Genomic DNA, 26,793 nt, shown 5'->3' with positions numbered 1-26,793 from the left:
TGATTTGGAAAATAAAACACGCAGATGCACTTTAGTTTCTTGGATCAGCTCATTTCCACAATGAAATACTCTGAGAGGAGCACATTTAAAATGAAAGAGCTGTTCTTCTGGGGGTTTCATCCATCTTCTGCACCAGGCATGACCTTTATTTGTCCTTCAGGCGTTAGAGAAAGGAGAATAATGAGTAAATTTGGCTCCAGATCTGGAAGAACTCCTGATTTAAAACCTATGCCATAATTCTGCTGTAAGCGTATTAAAGCTGTCATATCTCAGTGCTGCTAAGTGGATTTTAATGGAGCCAGCTGTGTAAATTGCAGAAGGCGAACTGCTTTGTTTCCGTGTTTTTATTTACAAACCTCCATCTGAGAACCTCTGGTATTCATATGTGTTGGGGAAATGTGTGGCCTATTAAAGAAATTAAGTTGTTTGTCTTTTCACTGTAGCAAATGGTTTTTCCTCATCATATTGTGACTATTTTCTACATCAGAAATCAATTGTGAAGATTTCTAATTTATCAGAAGCAAAGAATATTTAGATATTTATTCTGTTTTGATTGTTTGGTAAAATTACATTTATTCTGTGTCATTTGAACTGAAATCACATATGTCCAAATAATATTTAGCAAAACTGATTTTCAAAGTTAGTCCTCGGTTTTGAACCTTATTAAAATGAGTGTAAATACATTTTTGAGCAGATAAAAATAGAAATATGAGGATATATCTCCATATTTTTCCAGATTAAAATCAAGATTTATTTTAATTAAGCAGTGGTTAGCCAAAAAAATGCACAAACAACCTGAGATTTAGCAAACAAAAAGACATTTTTATGCCAAAATCTACCAGCTCATCTACCGATTATTATGATAAAATCTGAATTAAATTATTTTTAAAAAGTCGTTCTACTTATTATTCATTTTTATCCCACTGATTACCATCATAAATACCAGAATAATTCATATTATCGTCTCTAAAAACTTGTAATCATCGGGGAAACGATGTTCTTTAACGTGTAAAATTACGTGAGAGCTGACGTTACAGTTTTCTAGGGAAGCTTGTGCGCATGCGTGAAGCACATGACCTGGGATTGCTCCACGACCCAAATTGAAACTTGTTCTTCCCGTTCTGCAAGGTAAGACCACTGAACAAGTTTTAAGTCTGCAGGATAATTCCGCTATTTTCGCTTAGCGAAAATAAAAGTTATTGAATTTAGTGCACTACGTAGGCCGTGATGACGACATTGTAGAGCAGTTTGTAGTTTATTACTTCGGCCAGAAAGCCGCTTCTGCTCCGATGTTTCTATTTAGGACGTTGTATAATGTGTTATTAAAGATCTGCACGCTGCAAAACCACAGCAACAATAGAAATGTTCACCTAGAGCAGCTCTGATGTTCATATAAGAATAAGTTTTAGATAATGTTTGATTTTTAAAGCTACAAGATGGACACAGTTAGTTTAGTAATGGCAGATTTTATTGAAAACTTAAAAAATAGTCGTCTAAAATATTAATTAAATTATTTTGTAGAATCTATTTGTGGAAGTTTGGCCACATAGGCAGATGTTCAGGGCAGATAAAAAAAGGGGCGCACAAGCACCAAATAAAAAGAAAAAATAATTTATTTGTCTGCTTTGAACAAGTTTTCTTTTAGTTGTATGGACTAATGGAGAGGTGGTGCAGTCTTGTTAGTTACTCAGTCTAATGAGCAGCTGAAGGAATATCTAAATTGTAAAAAACACCTTATCAAGGTTTCAGTCTTTATACAGCCGCCCTGCAAACTAATAAATATTTTTATTGACACTTTTGACAGTGACCTGCTCTGTACAGCAGTTTTTATTGAAGGCTGTTGATTACATAACACTAAGAACAAGACTAATCAGTGTTTCTGCAGGAAGCTCTTAAAGTTGTACTGTTAATAATTCATCATTGCTTTTTGTTAAGAACAATCCACTGATTAAAGCCTTTTTTAAAGAAGGTTAGCATTTGATATTGTTTTTAATTTTCCCTAGATACATTTGTGTTTGAGTGGAAAAGTTTTGTCTTTTTTAGTGTTTTCTCTGGATTTTCAAGTTGAGTTGCTTAAAAAAACAGAAGCAAACCAATTTCCCTTTTTTTCATTTCCCAGGTGCCTTCAGTCTTCATGCATCGCGTCTTTGTTTACGGCTCCCTGAAGAGGGGCCAATCCAATTACCCCTACATGTCAGACAGCAATAATGGAAAGGCTGAGTTCCTCTGCAACGCCGTCACCGTCCAGAAGTATCCACTGGTGATCGCTACCAATTACAACATCCCCTTCCTCCTTAACCTCCCAGGCCAAGGCAACAGAGTCCATGGAGAAATCTACCAAGTGGATGGAAATATGCTTGAATTCCTGGACAGTTTTGAAAATATCCCCACCATGTACCAGCGCACTGTAGTGGAGCTGGAAATCAAGATGGTGGACAAGGAGGAGAATCTGTCGCCTGGAAGCATCATGGAGGCGTTTGTGTACAGCACCACCACTTACCAGCCGGACTGGCCATCACTGCCCACCTACGACAACTACGACTCCAACGGAGACCACGGACTGAAATACAAGCTGAGGGAAGACAGAAAGTGGGCTTCAGTCGAGTGATGCTCATAACTCTTTTCCCCTAAGAATTACTAACACAAAATATGTCTTGAACACAACCAATATTTTTCTCAGTAAAATGCAGAAAGCCAAGAAACCAGCTATAATCTGTAAATATTTAGAAAACATACCTGCTAAGTGCAAATCAGCAAAATTGTTTAATATGAAATGATAAATAGGCTGCATTAGTATTGCAGTTCAGTATCTTTTTAAAAATCTTTTATTAAACCATTTTCGACAGATGCAAGACTCAGTGTACTGGTCTATACAAACTGTATCTATAAAAATATCTTTACTACTATTCCCATGACTGGATGGATGGCAAAAGTCTTAAATTATGTTTTGGTCAAATTTCTAAAGAGGTTCTTTCTTCGCTCCTGCAGTACTATCTTAGCCCAGCAGGTGTCAGTACAAAGCCTTCAATCTCAGTTGAGGTCAAATCAAACTGCGTTAAATCAAGTTAAATTAACTTTAAAGCAAATAATAAACCAGAGAGATTATGTTTCTGGGTGTGATTTTGCTCTTAAATTACCCAGAATCCATTTTTTCTACTGCTGAGAAAGACATGCGACCGGCGTCACGTGTGCGCATGCGTGAACCAGTATCCTGGGATTACTCTTGACAATTATTGTCCTGCAAGGTAAGAAGACCAATACGTCTGGTTTACGTTTACAATACTGGGATTTTCAGTTGTTGGGGGCTGAGCAAAAACTACGGAGGCCGGGATGACTAATAAAAGCAGACAAAATAGCAGCATTAGAAATGTTCGGTTGTTACTGTATATAGGAAATGTTGGATTATCGAGTGCCGACCTCAGTTCCGGGTTGGTTGGCTCCTAAATTCATTTATCAACCCTGTCTAACCTGCGTTCAGTTCAGCCTTTGAATTTTGTTTTTAATGCTTCCAAATATATCAGAGTCCTTATTCAGACATTTTAAATGTAGAGGTTTATGTTGTGTTTTGTATGGAGGGACGCAAGGGACAAAATTACGTAAATACATCATGCAGAATCAAATAAATGTTTAAATAATTTGGCTGAATTTCACGTCCCTAAATATAAAGTGAAAAAATTGTGTTTTTAAAGCTGTAGTTTACTGCAGATAAACTACTTTTTTGTTAACCAAAAGTTTTTCCTCCACCATTAGCATACGAGCAGTGAGTACATGGGATTGATTGACAGCAGTGGCTCTGATTGGTTGTTTCTGGTTGGGTTAATTTCTTCAGATCAATCTTTTTGTTCATTTTCGGTCTCAAACTTTCAGGACATGGCGACAATTTTAACAAATATGTAAAAATCAGTTTATAAAATTTACATACTGCAGCTTTAAGTTGTATTTTTTTCTAGATATGTAAATAATATCGATTCAATGCAGGTGAACAAACCAGAACTATACCAATAATCCTTTATTTCCCAGGTGCCTTCAGTCTTCATGCATCGTGTCTTTGTTTACGGCTCCCTGAAGAGGAGCCAACCCAATTACCCCTACATGACAGACAGCAATAATGGAAAGGCTGAGTTCCTCAGTACCGCCGTCACCGTCCAGAAGTATCCACTGGTGATTGCTACCAATTACAACATCCCCTTCCTCCTTAACCTTCCTGGACAAGGCAAGAGAGTTAATGGGGAAGTCTACAAAGTGGACGAAAAGATGCTGAAATACCTGGACTGGTTCGAGAAGGTTCCCACCATGTACCAGCGCACTGTAGTGGAGCTGGAAGTCAAGATGGCGAACAGAGAGGAGAATCTGTCACCTGGAAGCATCATGGAGGCGTTTGTGTACAGCACCACCACTTACCAGCCGGACTGGCCATCACTGCCCACCTACGACAACTACGACTCCAACGGAGACCACGGACTGAAATTTGTACTGAGGGAAGACAGGAAATAGTGATGTGGATGAGTAGGATGACTTTAGTGCCTTTAAACCCACAGAAAGAGGATCAAGAGTTCTAGCAAATGAGTAAAAAATCAATAACTGATTAAGTTTTCTGTTCTTTAATTATTTAAAGCCAGATGAGGAACTTCAGTTGTTCAAATACACTCAGTCTTACGTTTTATCCGAAAATTTGTCTGCTTTTTATACTTTGTCTCTTAATGAACAACTTTCTGGGAGGCAATCAGCTGTTAGCAATATTTAAAAATGAAAATGTTAAGCTGTAATAAAAGATGCATCTTATTTTATCAAAGTGCTTTCTCTGTACTTTAACTATTTGAGTTTTTTATTGCTTACTCTGTTGTTCAGTGTGATTTGATTGAGCCGCTGGGTCTTTCCGGGTTGTTTCTCTGGTAGAAGTGTGTTTCGTGGATGTGGAGAAAGTCCACAGCCTCATCCTACGAGGTATTTTGTGTTACAGGAATATAAAAGATTAATGTTGGTTCCTCTGTTGAACAAGTCGCTGCTTGTGGTGCTTTTGAATTCTTCAGTAAGTGTTCATTTCTTCTCATACACAATAAAAGCTTTTTTTCTTTTCTTTTGCACAAATAAAGGTAGGGCAACAGGTTTTTTTGCCTGGATTACAGAGATAATCCGTAGACAAAAAAAGCACAAACCAGTGTGACGAGACTGAAACAGGAGTCAACTCTTAAAATGTAACGTTCAACACAAAGTTTTCACCCGGATTTTGGTTTTTAATTCCATTTAATTTATTAGTAAAAGGGACTAAAAACTTCCAGTGGATACTAATAAAATGCTGACTTGATAAAGGTGGAAAAATAAAGAAAAAGTGAGAAAAATTCTGTTAATGTCGCTAAAAACAAAAACAAAACAAAGAAAAAATCAACAGGAATATTTTAGGATGTTTTGCTGCTTTTTTGTTTCAAATCTACTGAAATCTCATTTGCTTATTCCATTAAAATATTGTGTTTATGTTGTTTATTCAGGAGGTAAGATTTTTTAAAATACAACAGTTTTTGTAATTATAATTAAAAAGAAAAACACTAAAAAGTTTTGTGAACTTTGAGTATTTTCAACTGGATATTTTGGCTCCCAAGACGATGGAAAAAAAAGACTGCAGGATCCCCAACACAGTGCCTTGGGGAACACCGTCATGAAGGATTAAAATCTGCAATCTGTACAAGTAAAATATGAAATAATCTGTAATCTGCTTTGTTTATTTTTCTTATGAACACAAACTTTCCAAAACAATTCCAGAAAGCTGTAAAAATACTGGGAAGAAGGCGATAAAGATTGAAAATCTCTGTCGGCTTTGGAAGCAGGTCTGAAGTGTTTCGTTTCAGTGACGACAAAACGAAGAAGGAAAAAACTATTTTCACAGTGTTATCAAAATACTGTACAAAGAGGAATTACAAAAAGAAAACATGGTTTCTGTGTCCTAATCTGGCATCATGATTAATCAACACATCTGCTTTATGGAACTCTAAATATGTCGAGTTAAAAAAGTGAAAATAAGGACAATACTAGTAATATTTTCCAGTTTGGCACAGAAAAAGTAAGAGCATTGAAAATAAATGGTGTGAAAGGAACTTTGAGGACCTCTGAGTGTGTTGGTGTGTAAAAAAATGAGTTTTTAAAGGCTGGAAGAGAAGTCTGTGGTTTTGTGTAAGGCCGAGGTGGAGATGACAGAGTCATCAGTACAGATCCTTCCTGGAGCTCAGCAGGGGGCGGCTGGCGGAGCAGGTGGCGCTGCGGATCACCTCCATCCACCTGATAACCAACAATAGGAAACCCACTTAGTTTGTGAAAGAAATCAGTTCATATTTTCATTTTCTCAAAGGCTCTCGCTGATTTTTTATTTTAAATTCCAAATTCTAATTTCTTGGTCAATTATTGTCCCAAATAAAATTTGTGTTGGTTTTCACAAAGGATTGATTGATGGACAGATTGATAGTTGGGTGAATAAACAGATTGATCAATGGGTGAGAGGATGAGTTGGTGAAAGGTTGTAGATGGAGTGATGGGTAAATGGACACACATAGAGTCCAATGAACGGGTTCAACAGGCCTACAAATAGATTGGCAAAAAAATTTACTCATTTACGCATTGCTAGGAGGACAGAAGGATCAATGGAAAGATTATTGGGCTCATTAATGGATGACTGGGAAAGATGATGGACAGAAGGGTTCATGGTTGGCTGTAAGGACCAGTTGGCAACTGGTTGGTCAGTGGATGTACAGATGGACAGGCAGACGATTAGTCGTGAATATTTTAGCAGCAACATCAAAAGCAATTTTATGAACTTCTTCTGTGGTTTAAATAAAACACTCACCCCTGGGTAAAACCAGATTAAATTGCTGCTCTTTGTTGAGTGAACACCCACCGTTCAAAGGTGTACTCGCTCTCTGATCTGAAGTAGTACACGTGGGATTTAAAGTGAAGCTTGAAGACGTAATCTTTGTGGATGTTCTCGGACTCGGCCGGGACGGTGACGGAGTAGCCCAGGAGAGGGAGGCTGGCCAGAGGGTACTCATCCTGCAGGAACGCCAGATATTGTTAAAGAAATCCCAGAGGGACTCTTTGTTACGCGTTTGCACATCTTACCTGGTGCGACTTGTAGAAAAAGAGGCTGAAGTTGGTGAAGACCACCCAGAGTTTCTGCCAGCCGTTGCTGTTCTTGAACTTCCTCAGCAGGTTACCTGAGAGCTGGTTCTGCAAACACAAGCACATGAAGCCCAAAGCTCATTAAAACGTCCCTGCTCACAATTTTGATTAGAAAATTGGACAAATTGCGTAAAAAAGGGAAAGCTGCTTGCCTCTATTACCATCTACTCTTTACTTTCACAAAAGTTTCACCAATTTGACTTGTAGAACAACTTTCTAAACAGAGAAGTGCTTTCCCGGCTGCTGCAGTACCTCTCTGCGCCACCAGATGTCAGTAACAGAATGGCTGCAAACCACAAGGTGAGACTGCAGGACCTCATGAACTCACTGACCGGCCCTACCAATGCCAGCGTGAGCAGACAAACAAATGAAGGCACAGATGGAGTGGAAGAGGACAGGTGGATAAAGAGAAGACAAGCTGAGCAGGAAACCACACAGAATGAAGCACAGATGAGTGCGGAGAGCGGAGCAGCACCTCCACGGCGACGCTGAAGTCCACCATGGACACGCTGGTGTTGCGATGCCAGCAGACGTGAACGGTGGTGTTGCCACGGTGACTCTGACGCTCGAGGGACGAGCGCGAGCCGCAGAGCTCCTCTTCCGACTCCAGCTCAGCTCCAGCGTCCTCCAGAGGCTCTGAAGGACAAAGACACGCCGTCTGGACGGGTGTTGGAACCAGTTTGACTGCTGATCTACTGGGAGCATCTTACTGGTGTCGGGTGGACTGGTGGACAGCAGTTCGGCGTTTGGGCCGCTGCTCTGTTCTGCCAGGTCGATGGCCATCCTGATGTCCTCCACCCAGCGCTCCATCTCTGCAGCACAACTGCAGGAACAAACAAATATGGCTTCTTTATTTTTTTCATCTATGCACTCCAGATTGGCCGCCATTTTGCACTGCAAAAACAAAGATCTTACCAAGTATTTTTGGTCGAGTTTCTAGTGAAAATATCTTAAAACACTTGAAATAAGACAACACTAACTTACAACTAAGTTTTCTGCAAATATTAGATGATTTAAGTAAATAATTACTTAATATTGATTTTAAAAAGTACTAGACAGATTATTTAACTTATAAAGATGTAAAAATGTATTTATATTAGTGAAAGAATCTGCAACTAGTTCTTTCCCAATTTTAAGAAATTCTGTATTAAGATTTTTTCACTAGATATTCAACCAAAAATACTTGGTAAGATTTGGGTTTTTAAAGTGAGTTTGACAGCTTATTTTTTGCAGCTTCTGTTTATGTGGACTTTGAATTCACAGCCTGTGATTTTTTATTTTTTTTTATTCCAAGAATAAAGTCACAGTTTGAGTAAAACGAGAGATAATGTGAGAATAAAGCGCTAAGATTACCAGAATGAAGTCATAATTTTAAGAAAATGTCAACATAAAAAATAAAATGATGAATGTTGAGCATTTTGTAAAGTTGTAATTTCAAACTTCAACTCTTAAGGATCAGATTTGAAGGGATCATTTCAACGTCTGAATGACTGAAATAAAAACCGCTTTATAAAAATATTTTCTGTTATTTGTTTTTCTTTTTCAGAAAATAAAACAAGATATAGTATATAAAAAAAGAAAGTGTTTATTTTTAAGCCTCTAGAGCAGGGGTCTCAAACTCAATTTCCCTGGGGGCCGATGGAGGTAGAGTCTGGGTGAGGCTGGGCCGCATCGGGTTTTCCACAAGAAAAGCTCTTACAAAAACATTCCAATGTTATCAAATGTCTTTATTTTTATTTTTTAAACACAAAATAAGATGAAAAAATAAATTAACAATTCATAAGAAAAAAAAACTTAATCAGTAATAAATAAATAAAATATAATAATAACACAGCAGCTATAGAAGACTAGATAAATGTAATTATTATAATTCAGATTCAAATGGCTGTATTAACAGTTCTTTAACCTTTAACTTTCTGAACATGAATGGAACATTGAACATAAACTGTTATGATTATAACAGATTATTGAAGTTCAAGGTAGAGAAGAGCTTTTCGCACAAGTATGTGCTCCCAAAAAGACACATGGTCCGCTTGAACATTTGGGAAAGCTCAGGGAAGCTGGGTGGCAATTCTCTCAAAAATTGCCCAAGCTTGTCTGCTTTTCCACTCACCTCCCTGAACTTGGCTTTGAGTTCAGAGAGGCATTGCGGGTCAATGAGCTCCATTTGAAGCACTGTGATTGGTAAGTTAGTTCAGCTCCGCACACAACACTGAAAAGTGCCAATCATATCAAACTCGCAGGCAGTGTTGGCATAGTTACTTTGAAAAAGTAACTTTAATCGAACTACTGATTACTCCTTGAAAAAGTAACTTAGTTAGATTACTGACTACTTGATTTGGAAAGTAACTAAGTTACACTAAAAGTAACTTTTTAGTTACTTTCAGCAGGTGCTAACAACAACACTCCGCCTCCTGTGAAAATCACATTGAGCTTTGCCAATACTTTTTTGTAAGCTATTTTATAATGGTAACATCAACAATGTGTCTCCACTGATAAGGTTGAACTGAAGAGGAGATTGTAGAAAAATAAAAAACGTGAGTAGTTTGTGTGGTCCACTGTTGTCTGGAAAACTCTAAGAAGGATTTTAAAGCCTCCCCTTCCCTCCCCCCCGGCCTCCAGGTTCTGCGTTACGGCCCTGCATTTGGTGTCACTGCGCACAGAGCTCCTCCTGCAGCTCACAGCTCAGATGGCTGCACAGATTTGCGACACTTATCTTAGTATTAATAATTAGAATTAAGTTGCCATTATAATTATTGGAAACTACGGACACGTTCATTCGTGGCTGTTTTCACGTTTATTGCGCTGTTCATATTGGTCTCGATGTTTGTAGTTTTCTGGAGCGCAACGCGAAGCTCGACGTCATTCAGAGGTAATACATTAACTTGACATTAACAAAGACACAGCGGGACGGATCATCTGAGAAATGATGAACAGGAGAGACTGAGTAAAACTACCTTAATGACGGACAAATTCTGGGATTTATTATGAGTCTCTGCTTATTTCCAAGCCCAAATGAGCAACTTCACGTTCAAAAACGAGCCCAAAAAGCGCAACCCGCCGCTCATTAAATCGGCAAGCGACTTTAAAAAATGAAGCCCAAAGCCGCTTATAATAATCGGACTTGGCGGCAGAATCTCAAAATAGTTCCAGTTTTTCCACCAACAAAATGCGCATCTCCCTCCATTGTTTACATTTCTGTCGCATAGAGACGTCGGTCACTCGACAAGACGAGTAGAGGAAATACGATTAAATAACAAAAGAAGATAGTAACGCAAAAATGATTTTGATAAGTAACTGTAGTCTGACTACTGGATTTGAAATAGCAACGCGTTAGATTACTGGTTACTGAAAAAAGTGGTCCGACGTCAGTAACGCGTTACAAATTAACGCGTTACTGACATCACTGCTCGCGGGCCACACTAACATTAAACTTTCATATTAAGGTGGGGGCCACAAACTATCGTCCCGAGGGCCGCAGTTGGCCCGCGGGCTGCGAGTCTGAGACCCCTGCTCTAGAGGAATAAAAACAGCTGAGACGTGTTGTTTTCCTCACCTGGCTGCCACCACCACAGACTGCCGCTGTCCAAAGAGCGTAAACGAATGAGGGACCCCCCACTCCTCCTCACTTTCTCTGATCTGAAAAACAGCAGCAGAAACGCATAAAAAAATACACATAACAGATTTGAATCTGATCAATAATTGTTATTTTGGTCTTATTATTGATCACACACCGTCATGCCGTACAGCGGCAGCTGGCCATGAACCTTAAACTGGTTGGACGGAGTCGTTCCTCGACTGGTGTACATCAAACAATCACTGAACTGGAGGAAACAGGAAGCGGTTATAAAATCAGAAGGACAACATTCCTACATGCCATCGTGTAAAATACAAGATTTATCTGACATTTAATTACATCTTAAACAAATTTAATGCAAAAATTAACTTTGAATGTATGAAAGAGGCATCGACAGAGAGCAGACAAAAGGAAAGGAAGAAAACAAGGAAGGGAGGAAAGAAACAAAAAGAATGACAGAAAGAAGAAAATGAGAAAGGAATTAGAGACACAGGAAGGATGAAAAAAATGAAAGAGAAAACAAGGAAAGGAGGAAAAAAAGAAAGAAAGATGCAGAGAAGGAAAGGAAAAAGGACATAAGAATGAAAAAAGGAGGGAGGAAACAAGGTAGGATGAGAAGGACAAAGATGGAAATGAGGTAAAACAAAAGGGAGAAAAAGACAAGTAAGAAAAAAAGAAAAGAAAAAAGGGAAACACCACAAAGGTAGAACAGAAACATTTTAAAAGTAATGGATGTAGGAAAAAAGATGAGGGAGGAATGAAGAAACTGGTGGGAGAAAGAAAGGAAGGAAAAAAGAGGAGAAGAAGAGTGACTCGGTTTTGGGACTGAGGTGTGTAAATATCCCTGTGTTTAGTTTTCTGGAGCAGCAGAGTGAACTGAGTGAAGCTGTGATTGGTACCAGGAAGAACATCCTCTGCTGCAGACCTTTCCCTGACAGCTTGCTGAGGCAGCCCAGCCTGATGAACTCCTGCAGGCCACAAACACAAACACGACCCGTCAGCTGGAGTCCAGCAGACCTGAGGAGGAGACAGCGCGGAGGAAGACGCACCCTGCCAGGCGTGACGAGGTTCTCCACGCCAGTCAGATCCTTCCTCAGCTCCAGCAGCTTCTGGAAATTCTCCATCTTCATCATGATGCCCTGAAGCTGCAGCGCCGTCTCAGAGATCTCTGCCAGGGCAGCTGGAGGAACCGAGGCAGCCAGGTTTTAGAGGGGCGACGGCGAGGAAAAGGCGGGCGGAGACGAAACGAGGCGAGGCCACTCACCTCTGCTGTCCCTGAAGTCGTCGTGGGTGGGAGGGTAGTGCTTGCAGAGCCTCTCCAGGATCAGCTTGTAGTGCAGCAGGCGGTGCAGCGGGCGCAGCAGGAAGATGTAGAGCGGCAGGTAGCAAACCCTCTGCTGCTCAAAGTCCCTGCACACGGCCTCCACCTTACGACTCGACCTGGACACAGACTGAGACTTAACGCTTGGTAAGCCCTGAGCTACACTGGGGTCGCTAAGCAACAACACTGGCATCTGCTGGGGTTGCTAGGTAACGGCAGACTCAGAAATCAGGTTTCCAGACACAAAAAGATACAAAATTTTCCACTAGTTAGGATTTATAAAGTAGATTTGTGTTTCAATATGGCCGCTCCTCGACGGTGGAAACATGTTTATTTTACAAGACACATGAAAAGTGAATTTAAAATCAATGTTACATGCAGCGCCTGCAAATAGAAACTGAAAAATCCAATCCTGTTCAAGGGATCAGATATGGAAATTCAATCAGAAAGGAAGCTGAAAATTTGATAAATATTAATATACTGCCTGCCACATTTTACATTAATAAATGTTTCACAAAAACTCTTCCAACTGAGAATTTCTTATACCTTTAAGTTAGTTAGGGAGGAGTATTTAGGATACATCATCTGGAAATTATCATTTTGTTTGTATATCATTTTATATTTTATATCATTTTCAGTTTGTATATTTTGTTTTGTTGTTAAACAAAATCTAATAAATATTAAAAATAATGATGTAAAAAAGCTGGCTAGTGAGAGTATTAGCAGGTAGTTTTCCTCAACGAATGAAGATCTGTGGAGGCGACTCAAACTTTTGACTGACAGAAAAGTCTCTCAGAAAATATAAAATGTAGAATATATGAGATTAAATAGTCCTGAGATGATTTATTTTTGTTAATTAATTTAAGGCTTTAATTTAATTCCACTGCCGTACCTACAAGCTCGCTCCAGCTCCACCAGGCACTCCGAATGCTTCTGCAGATGAACCGTCAGCTGCTGCAGGAACAAAAGGAAGCGATTAGATCTGCAATCGCCACAATCTGGGAGAAAATCCAGAAGAACTCTCACCCTCAATCCTTGAATATTCTTCAGTAAAACGTCTCCAATTCGTTGATAATCTCCTTTGATGTGAGCATTGGACCGACCCTCCCTGCAGGAGGAAGAACATTTATTATTTATACATGTGCAGTTGCCTATAATCTCCACTAGAGGGAAGGATGAGATAAATTTCACACACTGAGGTGGAAAACGTCACCATACAGACTTCCAGAGACAAGAAAGCAGGTTTTTAAGGAAATGAGGACTTCCTATGAGGCTCTAAACCAAAATAAAGTTTGTATCCCTCTGTAGGAGGAGAACAGTAGAAGAAGAGAGCTCACCACTGAGCCAGCCGCTGCTCCGTCTCTTTGAGAAACCCCTGGTGAAACTTGTAAACGGGATCGTAGTGGGAAGAGATCAGGTTCTTAACGGAGTCTGGAAAGGCTTCATCTTTCCCTGCAGCTTTCTGGAAGAACTGGAAACAGAAGAAGACACAGCAGAGAGAGGAGATGGTAAAATATGAAGAGGAGACTTTTGACACATTCACTGAAAATATTTCAGACTTTTCCAGATCCCAGAATTCTCAGTATTTGATTTGTAAACACTAACGAAGGAATGAGGACATGAGAAACACAAGGAGGAAGGAGATGAGGACAGAGCTAAGGAACAAAAACAGCAAGCTAGAAAACAAAGAAGGAAGGAGGAAAGGGAGGGAGGAAATAGGACGACAGAGAGGTCAAGAGGTCGTCCAGTTCGCCTTCCTTCCACTTCCAATAGAAATCTAAAGTCAAACTGGAAAATAGAAGAAAAAGTGTCAGCAGAGAGATTTTTTCCACAGGAAAGGTCAGAGGTCATGATGGACTTCAGAGCAGGTGTCTGAACCTGAAGTTATTTTTGTTAAAAACACAGAAGAGTTAAACCATGCAGCCCAGGCTGCACTGCCCTCTAGTAGAGATTTATGATGCAGAAGTTTAATTTTATAAGGAGAAACAAAAATAAGAAAAGAAAAGAGAGAAAACAATCTGAAAGAAAAGTTTAAAACCTGCAGAGAAACCAAACTTCTGCTGCAAAGACGGGTTAAAGGTTAAAGGTCTCAGAGAACAGAAACTCTCCAGTCAGGATTTACATTCAAAACCTAGAGATTTAAAAAGAAAGAATGATAGAAAGAAAAGAGAGAGGAAGAAAGAACAACAGAAAAAAAGGACAAAGAAGGAAAACTAGAAAGAAAGAAAATGTCAGATGGAAAGAAGAAAAAGAAAACAAGATAGAGAAGAAGAAAAACAAACAGAAATAAGAAAAAAGCAGAAGAAAACAAAAGAGAAAAATGGAAAGAAATAAAATTAAAAAGAACAAAAGGAACAAAGAAAGCAAACAATAAGAAACAGAAAAAAGGCAGCAAAAGAAATGCTGGAAAAAGAAAGAATACAAGAAGAGATACAAAGAGGAAAGAAAGTATGGCAGATGGAAGGAAGAACAGGAGGAAGAGAAGAGGATGACAAGAGGAGAAAAATGTTGGAAGAAAGGAAAGAAGAAATGATGAAGAGAGGACGTGTAGTTATATCTAACAACATTCCACTCCTCTTTCTTTTCCTTTTTCACTTTAACAGATGTGGAAAATCCTCCAACCAGATCCCAGATTTATTCATAAATATTTGGCCGAACCATTTCGGAGGAATTCATGAAGCGACGGCGTGTTGGCAGGAACAGGAAGCAGTTCTCACCTCAGTGATCACCTGCAGGTCCTTCAGGAACGTCCGCTCTGTGGTCAGCAGCTCTTTGGCCATGAAGTACGCTTTGTCTGTGGGAAACTTCTGGACACAAGCACACACAGCACATCTAGCACATCTACATCTACACAGATCATCACCAAATCTACATAGATCTTTACAGTAGGAAGAAAACTGGGAATCTTTTTTAAAATGTTCTACAAATAAAAACTGAAATTATTTGCATCTTCTTCCCATAACTATGAAAACCTTTAAATTTAAAATAAAAACATTGAGCATGGTGGTGGCAGCACCATGCTGTGGGGAAACATCTTTATAGTTTGGTAGTGGCAGTATCATGCTGTGAGATGTGTTTATTTATTTCAACCTTATTCTCTGCTTTTTGTTGTCCTATTATAGCCAAATTATAAAACAACGGAGTATATATACAGGTATTTTGCAAATTTTCTTCTTTTTTTGATTCATCCAATCAAATTCTTTGTTTTTCCACTTCTAAGCACACCTTCCTCCTCGCCTCCTCTTCGTCATCATGGCGGACATATCCAGCCTCAATGAGCAGCGGGCTGGTGAGCGGCGACAGCGGATGACCCCCTGGAATCTGACACACATCCGCCATGGCGGTGACGCCCCTCTCCTGATCCTCCCCTGGGCCGCCGCCGTTCGGAACCAGCTGGGGACTTTCCTGAGGAGATTCCTTGGAATCGGAGCCGCCTGAACGTTGGGAATGGAAAACACAAATGGGGAGGAGGAGAAAGTGAACAACAAGGCAAACGGTTAATCAGATTGTGTGAAAATTAAATTAAAGGTCGGTTTTGAATTTGGTGAACTTGGTTGTGATTCTTTTAGTTTTTAAAAGCATTAATTTTTAAAACAATTTTCTAATTGAAAGCATTTGTTCAATGTGGGTTCCTACATATTTTAAACTCAATTTTCCAGAGTTTTCTGTCCTTTACATTAATTTAAAAATATTAAATTTTAACATTTGTTATTAAGTTATTACAAATAAACGAAAGGGAGGAAGGAAGGAAAGAAAAGATAAAAAAAGTTAAGGACGTAGGAAACTTAGGTTGGAGGGAGCGAAGGAAGAAACCGAGGAAGGAAACGAGGAGAAAAGGACAACTTAGGAAAGGAACTAAGGATACAAAAAAATAATAAAAAGGACACAAGAAGAAGAAATGCGGAATAAAAGAAGGGAAGAGATTAGTGGTAGAAACTAACAATAGGAAGGAAGCAAACAAGGGAAAATAAGTAAATAAAACAATAAAATCTGGAAATCAAAATATTTTTCTGCAAACTTATTTTCTTTTTCCACAATTATCCAAACTGGGAAATACTAAACTCCAGTTCCAGACTACGTAGGAACCCCGAATAAATTACATCTACCAAAACAAAACCAAAACATGAGAGAAAATTAAACTTTTTTGCATTAATCTCAACTTCCAAGAGAAACATACTGATGTTCAACCATGCAGTGTGTGGGAAATGGAAGTAGGTCAGGGCATAGCGGGGTTCTGAATGGAGTCTCAGTGGGGAATCTGAAATATGCATGTCGCAATTAAATACTAGCATTACACAAACATCTCCCATTAAACTGTAGAAACCAGCTACTAATACTAGTACTAATACTACAGCTACTACTACTAAACTACATGATTCTAAATTCGACTGTATACTTGCCCAGTTCTGCAAAGTTTCCACTGCTATACATCAAACTGCATCATGGGTAAAACCATCGCAACCAGTGAGTGCAGATCTATGCAGAGCTATGAGAAAAAAAACTCCATGGACAAATAACTCCAGACACAACACACACATGCTAACAGGAAGACTACATCTACCACAATGCAACACAGGGGGAGGGGTCACAGTTCAAACAGAACTCTGGAGTCCCTTTTTATGTTAAACAATGTTTTTTTTTTATTAACACTAGTGCACCACAAACAGATTAAAAAGTGAGACGAATGAAAGAAAGAAAGGAGGAAAAGTCATAGAAGCAACAAATAAAACATCCAGCAAGAGTTTGGCGATAGATGTGAAGGAACAGCGTTGCAAAAGTGATAAAACACGAGTGAAACTGTACACATTTATCAGAAATTATCATTATTCAGATTTAGTCAGTTTATTTTAGATTTTTGGTGATTTAGTCAGCTTTAAAAGTAGAAAATTAACATGCAAACAGGAGCAGTCGCTAATGTTTTAGTTAGCAGCAACACGGCAAGGCTAGCTGAAGTTTTTTAAAAAGTCGGCAGCTAACAGCAGGAAAACATGCAGATTTTATTCTAATACTCCATTTTTCACATTTTTATGAACTGCATTTTATATTAGCTCCATATACTGAGAATAACTGCTATACTGTCTGGGTGATACCATTAGCATAGCTTTGTTAGCCAGTTAGCTAAGCTTACAAAGGAAATGGATTGAGAATTTTAAAAAGTTTTGGTTTCAATAACGCTATTATTTTATATAACAGTTCTTATAGTGACAATGAAAGACTTAAATTCTGTTTTCAAATATTTCACACCCAAAAACCCACAGACATTCAAGAAATATTGCTACGCTAAGTGAAATGTAACAGAAAGAAGGAACCAGGGTGAGGTGAAGTTAAAAATATTAAAACAAGTTGCAAAATAACCAAAATACTCCCACTTCTATTAAAAAAACATTGTACTGTTTGTTTATTTAACTTTAATTCTTTGTAAATTGATACTTTGATATTTATGATCTCTCTTAAGCTAAGCTATATGAGTTAAGCTAAGCTAACTGGCTGTTAGCATCAGCTGGTATCCCATATCTAATGCTGCTTTTTACTTCCTAAAAGATCAATCTATTCCCTTTTTTCACCAAATATCAGGACAACTATGTAATAAGAATAAAGAATAATTTTAGTGTTAAAGTGGTAAAACTAACAAATTTGGTTTGGATTAAGTCCATAAACATACAAATTACAGCATGAATACAAAATCATAGAAGCCTGTTACAATGCAAGGACATTTAAAAGGCCTTTTAGGTAGTTAAAAAACCCAGAGAGCCAGTGGAAGTGGTTAGGATTAAAAAACAATTGATTTATCAAATTTAGATGAGGCAAAAGCTAATTGATTAAGAAAAAAGATAGAAAAACACATCCAGCAGCTCCAAGATTTCTTTCAACCTAAAATAACCCCAATGTGCCGTGACAGTTACTGTACACTGTACATTCAGTTTCATTAAAATGACAAAGAAGAAGCATCAGTGGAATTGAGTGGTAGCAAATGCAAATATGAAACAGGCAAAGTGTAAGGACGCCACAGTGTGAGACTCAGCTCCAGTGTTCCTGTGTTTAAACATGTTTTCAAGCTCTGACAACACGCAGACTTCTGCATCTGACAACATAAACGCCCCGTTTCTCAAATATATCTTCTGTACACTTGCATAATTGCATTGTTATGAACTTCACTGGTCTGTCTTTCTTCACCCTCCCTCTCTGTTTCCAATGAAACTGGAGCCAAGTCGCACAAATCCAAAACACAACGGACTCCTAAATGTTTGAAATAAACGCAGTGCAGGTGATTTACTCAGGAGGGGAAAACGATTGAAAGGCACAACTCTGAAAATTAAGAAAAAAAAAACAAAGAGCATGTGCTTGGTTATATGTTTGACTGCATCACCTGCATCTCAAACATTTTGAACCATTGTGAACCCCTCAACACACACAAAGTGAGCAAAAAGCAGTAAAGTGACACTTTTCCAGCCTGGTTAACATGCATTCATAGAAACAGAAAGAAAAAAAACTGTGCATTTCAAAGCAGAAAGTTGTTGTTTTTTCAGAAGAAAGCAGGAAAAAAAGTCAAACATCAGATTTGAAGCAGTACATTCGTGAACAATATGAAGCAAAAATAACCTCAAATTGGTGTGAAAAACTGAATTTGCTTGTTCCAGTGAGGCCAAAAATAAAAGTGGAGAACAGGCAGCCGAACGGGCAACAAATGACAGATGGAGATGAGGAGCCTCCTATAAACTGCAGTTTAAGAGGTGAGGAAAGAGCAGCAGAACCGAGTGATTCAGATTTAATTGCAGAGTGTGGAGTTCATGCCAGGGGCCGAGCCAAGCACAAGCAGACAACTATGGGTGGTGCTTTTGAGTTACAGTAAGGAAAACAAAGGGATGTGAAGGAAAAACAGAAAAATATATATATCACAAAATCTGACTGTTTTCAATTCAAAGCTAATCAATCTCAGTCGAAGATACATACAGAATAAGTTCTCTGAAGTCTTCACACCAGTGCTACTATAAAGTTAAAGAACATGAAAAATACTTCCCTCCTTTAATGCAACATGCATCCAGCACAAATTAACAGGAAAAAATCTGTTAGAGTAAAATATAAGTGTGCAAATCCTTACACTAATTGTTTTATGCCAGTATTAGGATATTAAACAGTATTAGTTTATGGATGTGCACACTTACGCAACCTCATTATTGCAGCTTTTTTGTTTTTGTTGACTTTTCTCTAAAAAAATCTAATAAATGCTGCGTAACAGGTGGAAAAACACCTCTAACAGATCTCCTGAGCAAGTCATCTGAAATAATTAACAAAAAGTGCTCAACAGGACCTCTTCTGTCACTTCAAACACTAAAATAAAACCCATTCTCTGGGAAAACATATACAATTAAACAGGGCTATAATTTAGATCAACCATTTCTTTAAATAAACTGAGCTGCTCACAACTTTCCCTCTATAATGCCCCAATAAAAACCTCTAAGGAAAACTGCTATTGCACCATACAAAGTCAAACTCTAAGGTTTTATTTCACGTCACAAACATGGACACAGAAAGAGATTCATGTCAAACATCTAACCTCTAAATAAATCAGTTTCTCCTCAATAAGTCAAGAAAACGCTCTAATTTATCAGCTAAATATCAACAAATCTAACATTCCTGCTATACAGAAGAGACTAATATAAATATAATCAACGCTAAAAGAAATAACTGGAAGACTTGCAGAAATAATCTTAACTAGAAGCTCCAAATGTGAGCTTTAAGATTTCCTCCTAACAACAAAGTTTTTAAGTTATGGCACATTGTACAGGAAGGATTTCCCCTTAAAAAAGGTTATTTACGTGGAAATTTTAACTATTTACAAGACCGTCGTCACAGCAACAAGATAAACCAGCATCAACAGCTGGTTCAGACGGAAAACATAAAACAGATGGGCGTAGAAAGAAAAAGAATCTATATGAAAGTAGAAAACGACAGATTTCTGTTAAAAATCATCCATTTTACAATTAAGAAAATGTGGTTAAACTTGATCAAAATCTGTTACACAAACGTTTTATAAAGAGTTGTGAAAAGTTTACTAAAATGTTTTTCCTCTACTTTCAGAATTGTGTGGAAAAATGAGGACACCCCATGGAAACGTGTGTTTTCCAAAATACTCTGACAATGTCAAATTTTAAAAAAGTCGAATTTCCAGAGAACACAATATTTAATGAGGCCTTCCAGATTCTCCACATCACTACATCCCGACATTTAAAAGGTAAATAAGTTAAACTGTAGATTAAATCAGTCTGGTTGTGTTTTCCTGCTCAGCAGCTAAAAACCTGACCCGCCACGTCTTCCTCACCGAACCGGTACCGCCGCTCCCGCTCCTCGTCGGCCCGCAGACTCCCAAACGTTAGCTTCCCGTCAGTAGCGCTAACCGCCGCGGGGTTACCGTACAGCAGCGGCTGGCTGTACGCGCTGCTGCCGGTGTCGGATTCTGTGTCGCTGGTGTCGGTGCCGCTGCTGGTGGACCCGTCGATCATTTGGACCGGCTGACTCAGCGTGTTGTTGTTGTTGTTGTTTGGTTTTTGGCCAAACAACCGCTGGGCCGCCGCGTTCGACCGCGCTTGACCCGGAACCGCGAGATTACCGTTAGCTATGGCGGCTTTCCGCTCCGTCGGGGCGGAGCACGGGGTTTCCGCTCGGCGTATCGGGGTGGAAGTAAGCTGGCTGAGGATGAACGGGTCGGTGTCGGAACGATTCCGCATGATGTTGAGGTTATATGGTTTGGACGGATGTGGCGGCGTGTGGTTTGAGAGGATCGGGGAGTAGCTGCCGTAGTGGGACGACGGCGGGACGGCGGCAGCCTCAACTGGGCCGGCGCCGGGCCGTTTGCTAAAATAATGGCCACCGTCGTCCCACCGTGACCCTGCGCGCGGCTGACCGTGCCCGTTTGTCATTTCGGCGCTGAGGGAATTGGTTCGCGGGTGGAAGCTGCTGATGACCGGACTGGAGCACTGGCTGCGAGTCCCGGTCCCCAGCGGGCGAACGACGCCGGCGCCGCGCTTGTCTCGGCCCTGGCAGATCTCGTCCAGCAGCGTGCTGTGGAGCGGCAGGCGGCTGTGGAAGGAGCCGCCATTGGACAGGACCTCCTCTGCATTTCTGTTTCCCATCACCCCCTGCTGCATCAGCCCCTGGTGGTTGGTGTGGTAGAACCCGTTCACCACCCCGAACAGAACCCCCTCTCTGCCCTCATCCTCATTGCTGTCGTTTGCGCTGCTGTGGCCCCTGGGGGCCCTGCCGCTCTTCCCCACGTCGCATTCGCTGTCTATGTCGCTGCAGTCTATGTAAGGAATAGAGGAGCTGCTGCCTTTGTTTGCCCTGCAGGTTGGACCTGGGTTCAGGAGGTGCTGGCCCGCTCCGTTCTGGTTCTGTCGGCTCGGGTCCGAGCTGAGGGCGCCGTCTGGGAAACCGTTGGTGGGAGGCTCCTCGGTGCCGTTGGTTTTGGCCGAGTCGGGCTGGTCTGCTAACAGAATAGATGTAGCACTCTGCAAAATATACCAAGAAAAACGAGTGACAAACAATGATATTGTTGTTTTGAGTTTGTTCTCAATAAATATAAAATATCACACATTCAACTCTCAAAGAACATTTAACACTGGAACTGGAAGATAAATCAAATGGATTTTCTAGTCTCTGATGACAAACTTGATCTTAAAGATATATTAATCAGAACTTTTGTAAAAAAAATGAAAGTGTTAGCTAATGCTGCATTCTGGGAAACTCCAACTTCCCAGTCTGGAGAATCATCTAGAATACCGTTTGATTTCAGACTGAGTGAATTTGCCCTCCACCTTCTTGAAATTGGTTTTGCCGCCATAGTTTTACATTTAAAGGTCATTAAAGGTCAACCGGTTCCCCACACACTTACAAAGCCAAACAAATCACTCATAGCATAATTTATCTCAATTTGGTTTGATTTTGTTAATGTGGAGCTCATTTTAATTCATCATGTGATTAATTTATTAATTATGACGGTAGGTAAGGCAGGAAGGTGTTTTACCTCTTTTGGCACTTGGGATCTGAAGGAAGACGAGTGCGGCGACATGCTGCTGCTGGACAGAACCTTGCTGTGTTTCCTGTGAAAACAGGAGGCGACACCAGGTCAAAGCATGCGCCACTAATCAGCTAACCCACCAGGCAAATCTGATTACAGCCACACAAGGGTCTGTCTGAGAAACTGGAGCAGAACCAGGACACGTCTTCACCTCTCAAACGGGACTTTCTTCAGCTCAGAGTCTTTCAGGTGGTCGATGATTTGCCTCTGCGTTCTCCCGCTGGAGGAAAAGTGAATATAAACGTAAGTTTAAACAAAAAAGACAGAAGAAAAAGCAGTTTCTGGGTCCTGGTTCACCTGAACCGGAACGAGGAACCCCTGGTGAAGAGGATGGGCTTGGGTTTGGGTTTGGGCTCCTCAAACAGTCTGAAGAAGGCGTGGTATTCGACGCAGATCTTCCAGAATACCTTGCAGCAGTCCCTGCTGGCCATGGCGAACTCCAGCGTGTCGTGGTGGGAGTTCTGCTGGACGACACCAAGAGTTGTGCAAAGTATGGACTCAGAGGAGTGGAAAACAAACGCACCCTTATTCTAATCAAACGGAACATTTTCCTTAAATGAAGATCTCAGAGTAGCCAGAGAATATATTCAAGAGTAACACTACTTCAACATATTTTTACCTGTGTAGGAGAAAAGTGACCGTCTATCTTAATAAAACTATTTAGTGGCTTTAACTGGAAAAATCAGTTGAAAAGTTTCATCTTTTCAAGATTTCAACAATAAAAACTTTGATCTCAGATAGACTTACAGAGGGGTCGGCTCTCAGTTTGATGAGGAACCTTTTACGCTTGAAGCTCAGCTTGCGAATCTTGGACCAGTTGAAAGCGTTGATTTTTGTGTAACCCTGAACGAGAAACAGAAAACCAACTGAATGCAGCCAGTTCTACTGCAAAAAAAGAAACTATTATATATATTTAAGGAATTAACAATCCTAAAGTTCCTGCAGACTTTAAGGTCATTTTTTGTTTAGCTTAAAATTTAAAACACAACTTTCTCATGAATTTATGGATTCTGTTGTACAATGAGTAAAATTTATTAATGTAAGACAAGAAGATACAAGGAAGGATACAAGGTGCAAGGAAGAAATGAAGGAGACAAAGAGGAAGGATTGCAGGAGGGAAGAAGGAATAATATAAGATTTGAAAAGGAAAAGGGTAGGAGATAAAAAGATAAGGGAGGACATAAGGAAGGAAGGAGAGAGAAGTATAAAAAGGATACAATGGAGAACACAAGGAAGAAAAGTACAACAGAAAAAAAGTCAGAACAAAAGATAAAGAGGTAAGATACAAGATAGGAAGTAGGATGCAAATAAGAACAGATAAATTATACAAGAGTGGAAAGAAGGGCACGAGAAAGGGAGGAGGAAATTAAATAGTTTGAGAAAGATGCAAGGGAGTATACATGGAGGAAAGTAGGAGACAAAAAAGGATTAAAGATAGGAAGTAGGATGCAAGTGAGGATGAGAGAAAAGATACAAGAGTGGAATTAAGGAAAGGGAAGAAAGGAATGACATAAGTAATGAGGGACAGAAGGAAGGACAGATCATTAGACTGCAGTCCTTCATGTCCGACAGCTTTCAGGTGCATCTCTGCTTCTGTGAACCTCAACCACACATTTGGGTCTCCAGCAGGATTCTGTAGAACTTCCCTTACAAACGGAGTCGCTGCCTTCTGGTGTGTTTGGACCAGAACTTGGAGGAAGATCCTACCTGGAAAACCAAAACCCCGGTGTGTGCCACCGTCAGGCTGAGCTTCGTCCCCTCTCTGTCCTTGGCAGGGTACAGCCGGACGCCGTACATCTCCAGGCGCCGAGCGATTTCCAGCAGCTGGTAGTCCGACTCCGCTGGAGTCTGCCCTCTGTGGAAGAAAAACCCCACTCAGTTGAAATGAAGTCCAAAAGCTGCAGCTTTAAATCCAAGCAGAAAACCCACTGCACAAGTCCCACAACAACAACAGGATCAGACGGAGGCGCCTGCTGCAGGCCGGAAAGAAACCTGCCGCAAAAAGAGCTTTGTTTCCTCGCAAAATCTGAAAATCGCTTCCTGTTTCCTGTATGAGCGCCTGAATTAGCCACTTCCTTCCTGCATCGGCTACGAAGGAGCTGAGGGATTGGAGCGAGGGAAAACCAGAGGTTTGTTTTTCTGTCTTTATCTGAGCTGGGGGAGGGGAAGTGCGCCTGGTTTACAAATGTTAAGATTGCGTGTTAGTCAGCAGTGGAGGTCTGTGGAAGCTGAACTCACACATGTTGGCGGTGGCAGTCGATGATCTTGTCTCTGATGGCGTCCTGGTCAGGAAGGTACTTGTTGTGCAGCAGGTGCTGCCAGCTCTGCGTCTCGTCAAAGTCCCCGATCTCAGCTGGTGGGACGGAGGGAAGGAAAAACTGAGATTATTTGGACTAGAAAGGAGAAAAAACTGCCGGAAAAGATTCAAATAGTTTGAAAAGTATGAAGAAAACTGATAAAATAAATAAATCTGTACAAATATAAGAGTACATCCTGTCTTTTTTCAATCAGAAGGTTGGACAGACGGAGGTTTAGACAAATGGCTGGACGACTGGTTGGATGAATGAATGGATGGTTGGATGGATGGTTTGACAGATGGCTGACTGGATGCATCAGTTGTACAGGAAATGACGTGTAAAGACATTCTTGTCGATATTTTCTTTTCCAGGCTGATTTGTTCTCCTAAATCTGCAGAGATTATAAAACTACAGGACAAATCCTTTGAATTGTGTTTGATTTATAGTCAGGCATTCAGAGACGGAAGCCTTTTTGGATCAAAATTGCTAGAATCAGACCAGAGCCATTTTCTGACATGAAAAACTTCCAGTAAAAACGCAGAAATCCTAAAAATCTTCCTGAATATTCTCAGAGCAGAAAGAGACTTGAGCAAATTATTGATATATTTCTAACAGAGAGCAGCTGATTGTCTCTGCATGATATAAATAAAAATTACTTTATTTTTGATATTGTGTTCAAATGGTGGCTGGATAAGGAAGTGAAACCTGCGTTTTACTCACACTGAATGATGTGGGAAACCATGAGGGCGGAGCTGGTGTCATTGCAGATCAGACGACCGCAGGCCAGGTCGCGTTTGATCTGCAGGGCAAACAGATACCTGGAGAACAGCAGGACAAAAAACATCCTTACATCAGGAAATGATCAGATGGTCGGATTAGATCAGCTGGCAGGAACAAGTCATGATGCAGCAACAAAACAGCCTTAAACCAGAGCTGATTTATGTTAAACTTTTTGTCACATTACAAACTAAAACATCAGAGTTTTAGGAATGAAAGAAGGAAGTAAATACATAAAGGAAGTATGGAGGACACATAGGAATGAAGGAAGGAAGGAAAAAAGGGAATAATAAAAATAATACATTTCTAAACCCTTATTTTTTTTCCATATTTTTCCAGACGTTTCTACCAATCTGACCAAACACAGGAAGAGCAAACAGCTGCCAGCTCACTTCCTGTCCTTGTGACTAAACTAAAACCTACAACTGGTTTGTTCTCTGGGTTAAGAAAGAAATCCCCAAAGTCACAGAAATATTCTGGGAGCTGCTGCATCATGGGAAAATGCTGAAGGTCAAAGGTTGGTGGCGAGAGCTTGGACAAACATCTGGGCCGGCTTGGACCGGATTATCAGACTAAAAGCAAAACAAGAGTTTCTTTTTTAGCTGCTATGAAACAAAAAAAGTTTTACAAGGAGTCTGGTTCCCAGATCCCACAGTTAGCCTTGAAGTGGCAGCTAAAAATATCAGAATATTTGACATGGTATCATTAGAAACATCCAGAAAACGCTGCACGGAAGGCTGAAAACGAGTTAGAGGAGTATAGGTGTGGTTTCTGTGAAAAACCTACCGAGTCAGCTCCTCCATGAGCTGCGTGTGGTCAGGAGGGAAGAACTTCACCACAAAGCGAAGGATGGTGTTTTTAGGTCCTGGAAGAGAGAAATTATGGGCTAGAGAGGAAGTGGAGACGTGGGAAGAAAGATTATCAGAGAGAAAAACGAATTCTTACGTCTGATCTGCTTCAGCGCCGGCTTCAGGAGGTCCAGCCACACCTGAGAGCAGAAAACACTTCATTACATCACACAGCGCTGCTACGCTAACCGTGAGCAGGCTAACAACTGTTAGCATCACAACACAACATCGCTGAACATTGTGTTCACTCATTACTGCAGCAGCTCCTTCACTAACTGGTTCTACTGTGGAAAAAATCAACAGTTTACCGGGTCTGTTTTCACTGAGGTTCAGATCTACGGCCGCCATGTTGGATTGTTGAGAAATATCTGACCTTCTGAACAACTTCAGTTTGGAAAATTCACATTTTTCAAAAATTGAAGACTTATATTGTTGTTAGACATAATGATGTCCAACTTGACCATAAGGAAAGAAAAAAGAAGAAAAGAAAGAAGAAAATAAGGATGGGAGAACAAATGGACTTACAGCAGGAAGGAGAGAAGAAAAAGGTGAAAAAGAAAGAAAGAAAAAAATAAGGAACAGAAAGAAAGAATCAAAGTAATGAAGTAAGAAAGGAGAGAGTTAAGGAAGGAAAGGAGATAAGAAGGAAGGGAGAAAAAGAAGCAGGGAAGGAAGGAAGAGAGAACAAATCAAAGGAAGAAAGAAATGAAAGGAGAACAAATGGAACGAAGGAG

The 26,793-nt window shown here is 40.1% G+C and overlaps 3 protein-coding genes across 13 annotated transcripts in view; 2 read left to right on the top strand and 1 right to left on the bottom strand.

Moving 5' to 3' along the window:
* Positions 1 to 996: 996 nt before the first annotated feature.
* Positions 997 to 3,109, top strand: LOC122827116 (gamma-glutamylaminecyclotransferase C-like). The gene is made up of 2 exons (XM_044109725.1): positions 997 to 1,128; positions 2,120 to 3,109. The coding sequence occupies exon 2, from the start codon at positions 2,135 to 2,137 to the stop codon at positions 2,606 to 2,608; it is 474 nt and encodes a 157-aa protein (XP_043965660.1). The 5' UTR covers positions 997 to 1,128; positions 2,120 to 2,134; the 3' UTR covers positions 2,609 to 3,109.
* Positions 1,111 to 5,549, top strand: LOC122827117 (gamma-glutamylaminecyclotransferase C-like). Of its 2 annotated transcripts, none has more exons than XM_044109728.1 (2): positions 1,111 to 1,128; positions 4,021 to 5,549. In XM_044109728.1, the coding sequence occupies exon 2, from the start codon at positions 4,036 to 4,038 to the stop codon at positions 4,492 to 4,494; it is 459 nt and encodes a 152-aa protein (XP_043965663.1). In that variant the 5' UTR covers positions 1,111 to 1,128; positions 4,021 to 4,035; the 3' UTR covers positions 4,495 to 5,549. The 2 variants fall into 2 exon arrangements, with proteins under 2 accessions (XP_043965663.1, XP_043965661.1); XM_044109726.1 differs by lacking the exon at positions 1,111 to 1,128 and adding an exon at positions 3,133 to 3,245.
* A 152-nt stretch (positions 5,550 to 5,701) lies between these two features.
* farp1 (FERM, RhoGEF (ARHGEF) and pleckstrin domain protein 1 (chondrocyte-derived)) overlaps positions 5,702 to 26,793 on the bottom strand; it is a 45,275-nt gene continuing 24,183 nt past the window's right edge. For 3 of the 10 annotated variants that reach the window (XM_044109574.1, XM_044109576.1, XM_044109575.1), the window contains exons 4-27: positions 26,157 to 26,199; positions 25,998 to 26,076; positions 25,155 to 25,252; positions 24,376 to 24,490; positions 23,845 to 23,992; positions 22,885 to 22,980; positions 22,435 to 22,601; positions 22,289 to 22,357; positions 22,084 to 22,159; positions 21,415 to 21,568; positions 15,288 to 15,496; positions 14,780 to 14,869; positions 13,400 to 13,533; positions 13,089 to 13,170; positions 12,955 to 13,016; positions 12,006 to 12,181; positions 11,641 to 11,921; positions 10,899 to 10,988; positions 10,721 to 10,803; positions 7,875 to 7,987; positions 7,640 to 7,800; positions 7,105 to 7,212; positions 6,884 to 7,035; positions 5,702 to 6,270 (exon numbers count right to left, since the gene is read on the bottom strand). In XM_044109574.1, the coding sequence (XP_043965509.1) occupies positions 6,195 to 6,270; positions 6,884 to 7,035; positions 7,105 to 7,212; positions 7,640 to 7,800; positions 7,875 to 7,987; positions 10,721 to 10,803; positions 10,899 to 10,988; positions 11,641 to 11,921; positions 12,006 to 12,181; positions 12,955 to 13,016; positions 13,089 to 13,170; positions 13,400 to 13,533; positions 14,780 to 14,869; positions 15,288 to 15,496; positions 21,415 to 21,568; positions 22,084 to 22,159; positions 22,289 to 22,357; positions 22,435 to 22,601; positions 22,885 to 22,980; positions 23,845 to 23,992; positions 24,376 to 24,490; positions 25,155 to 25,252; positions 25,998 to 26,076; positions 26,157 to 26,199 (2,862 nt within the window). In that variant the 3' untranslated portion in view covers positions 5,702 to 6,194. The remainder of the gene's footprint in view (positions 6,271 to 6,883; positions 7,036 to 7,104; positions 7,213 to 7,639; positions 7,801 to 7,874; positions 7,988 to 10,720; positions 10,804 to 10,898; positions 10,989 to 11,640; positions 11,922 to 12,005; positions 12,182 to 12,954; positions 13,017 to 13,088; positions 13,171 to 13,399; positions 13,534 to 14,779; positions 14,870 to 15,287; positions 15,497 to 21,414; positions 21,569 to 22,083; positions 22,160 to 22,288; positions 22,358 to 22,434; positions 22,602 to 22,884; positions 22,981 to 23,844; positions 23,993 to 24,375; positions 24,491 to 25,154; positions 25,253 to 25,997; positions 26,077 to 26,156; positions 26,200 to 26,793) is intronic. The other 7 variants (XM_044109582.1, XM_044109581.1, XM_044109583.1 and 4 more) reach the window with 5 other exon arrangements.

This window comes from Gambusia affinis, linkage group LG24 (assembly GCF_019740435.1).
Source record: "Gambusia affinis linkage group LG24, SWU_Gaff_1.0, whole genome shotgun sequence".
NCBI classification, from domain to species: Eukaryota; Metazoa; Chordata; class Actinopteri; order Cyprinodontiformes; family Poeciliidae; genus Gambusia; species Gambusia affinis.
Note: the sequence above shows the minus strand (reverse complement) of the source record. Positions and strands in the feature narration are given on the sequence as shown.

What these genes read in the sequence shown, in the direction of transcription:
- LOC122827116 (XM_044109725.1), top strand. Translation starts at nt 2,135, where the DNA reads ATGCATCGCGTCTTTGTTTACGGCTCCCTGAAGAGGGGCCAATCCAAT.
- LOC122827117 (XM_044109728.1), top strand. Translation starts at nt 4,036, where the DNA reads ATGCATCGTGTCTTTGTTTACGGCTCCCTGAAGAGGAGCCAACCCAAT.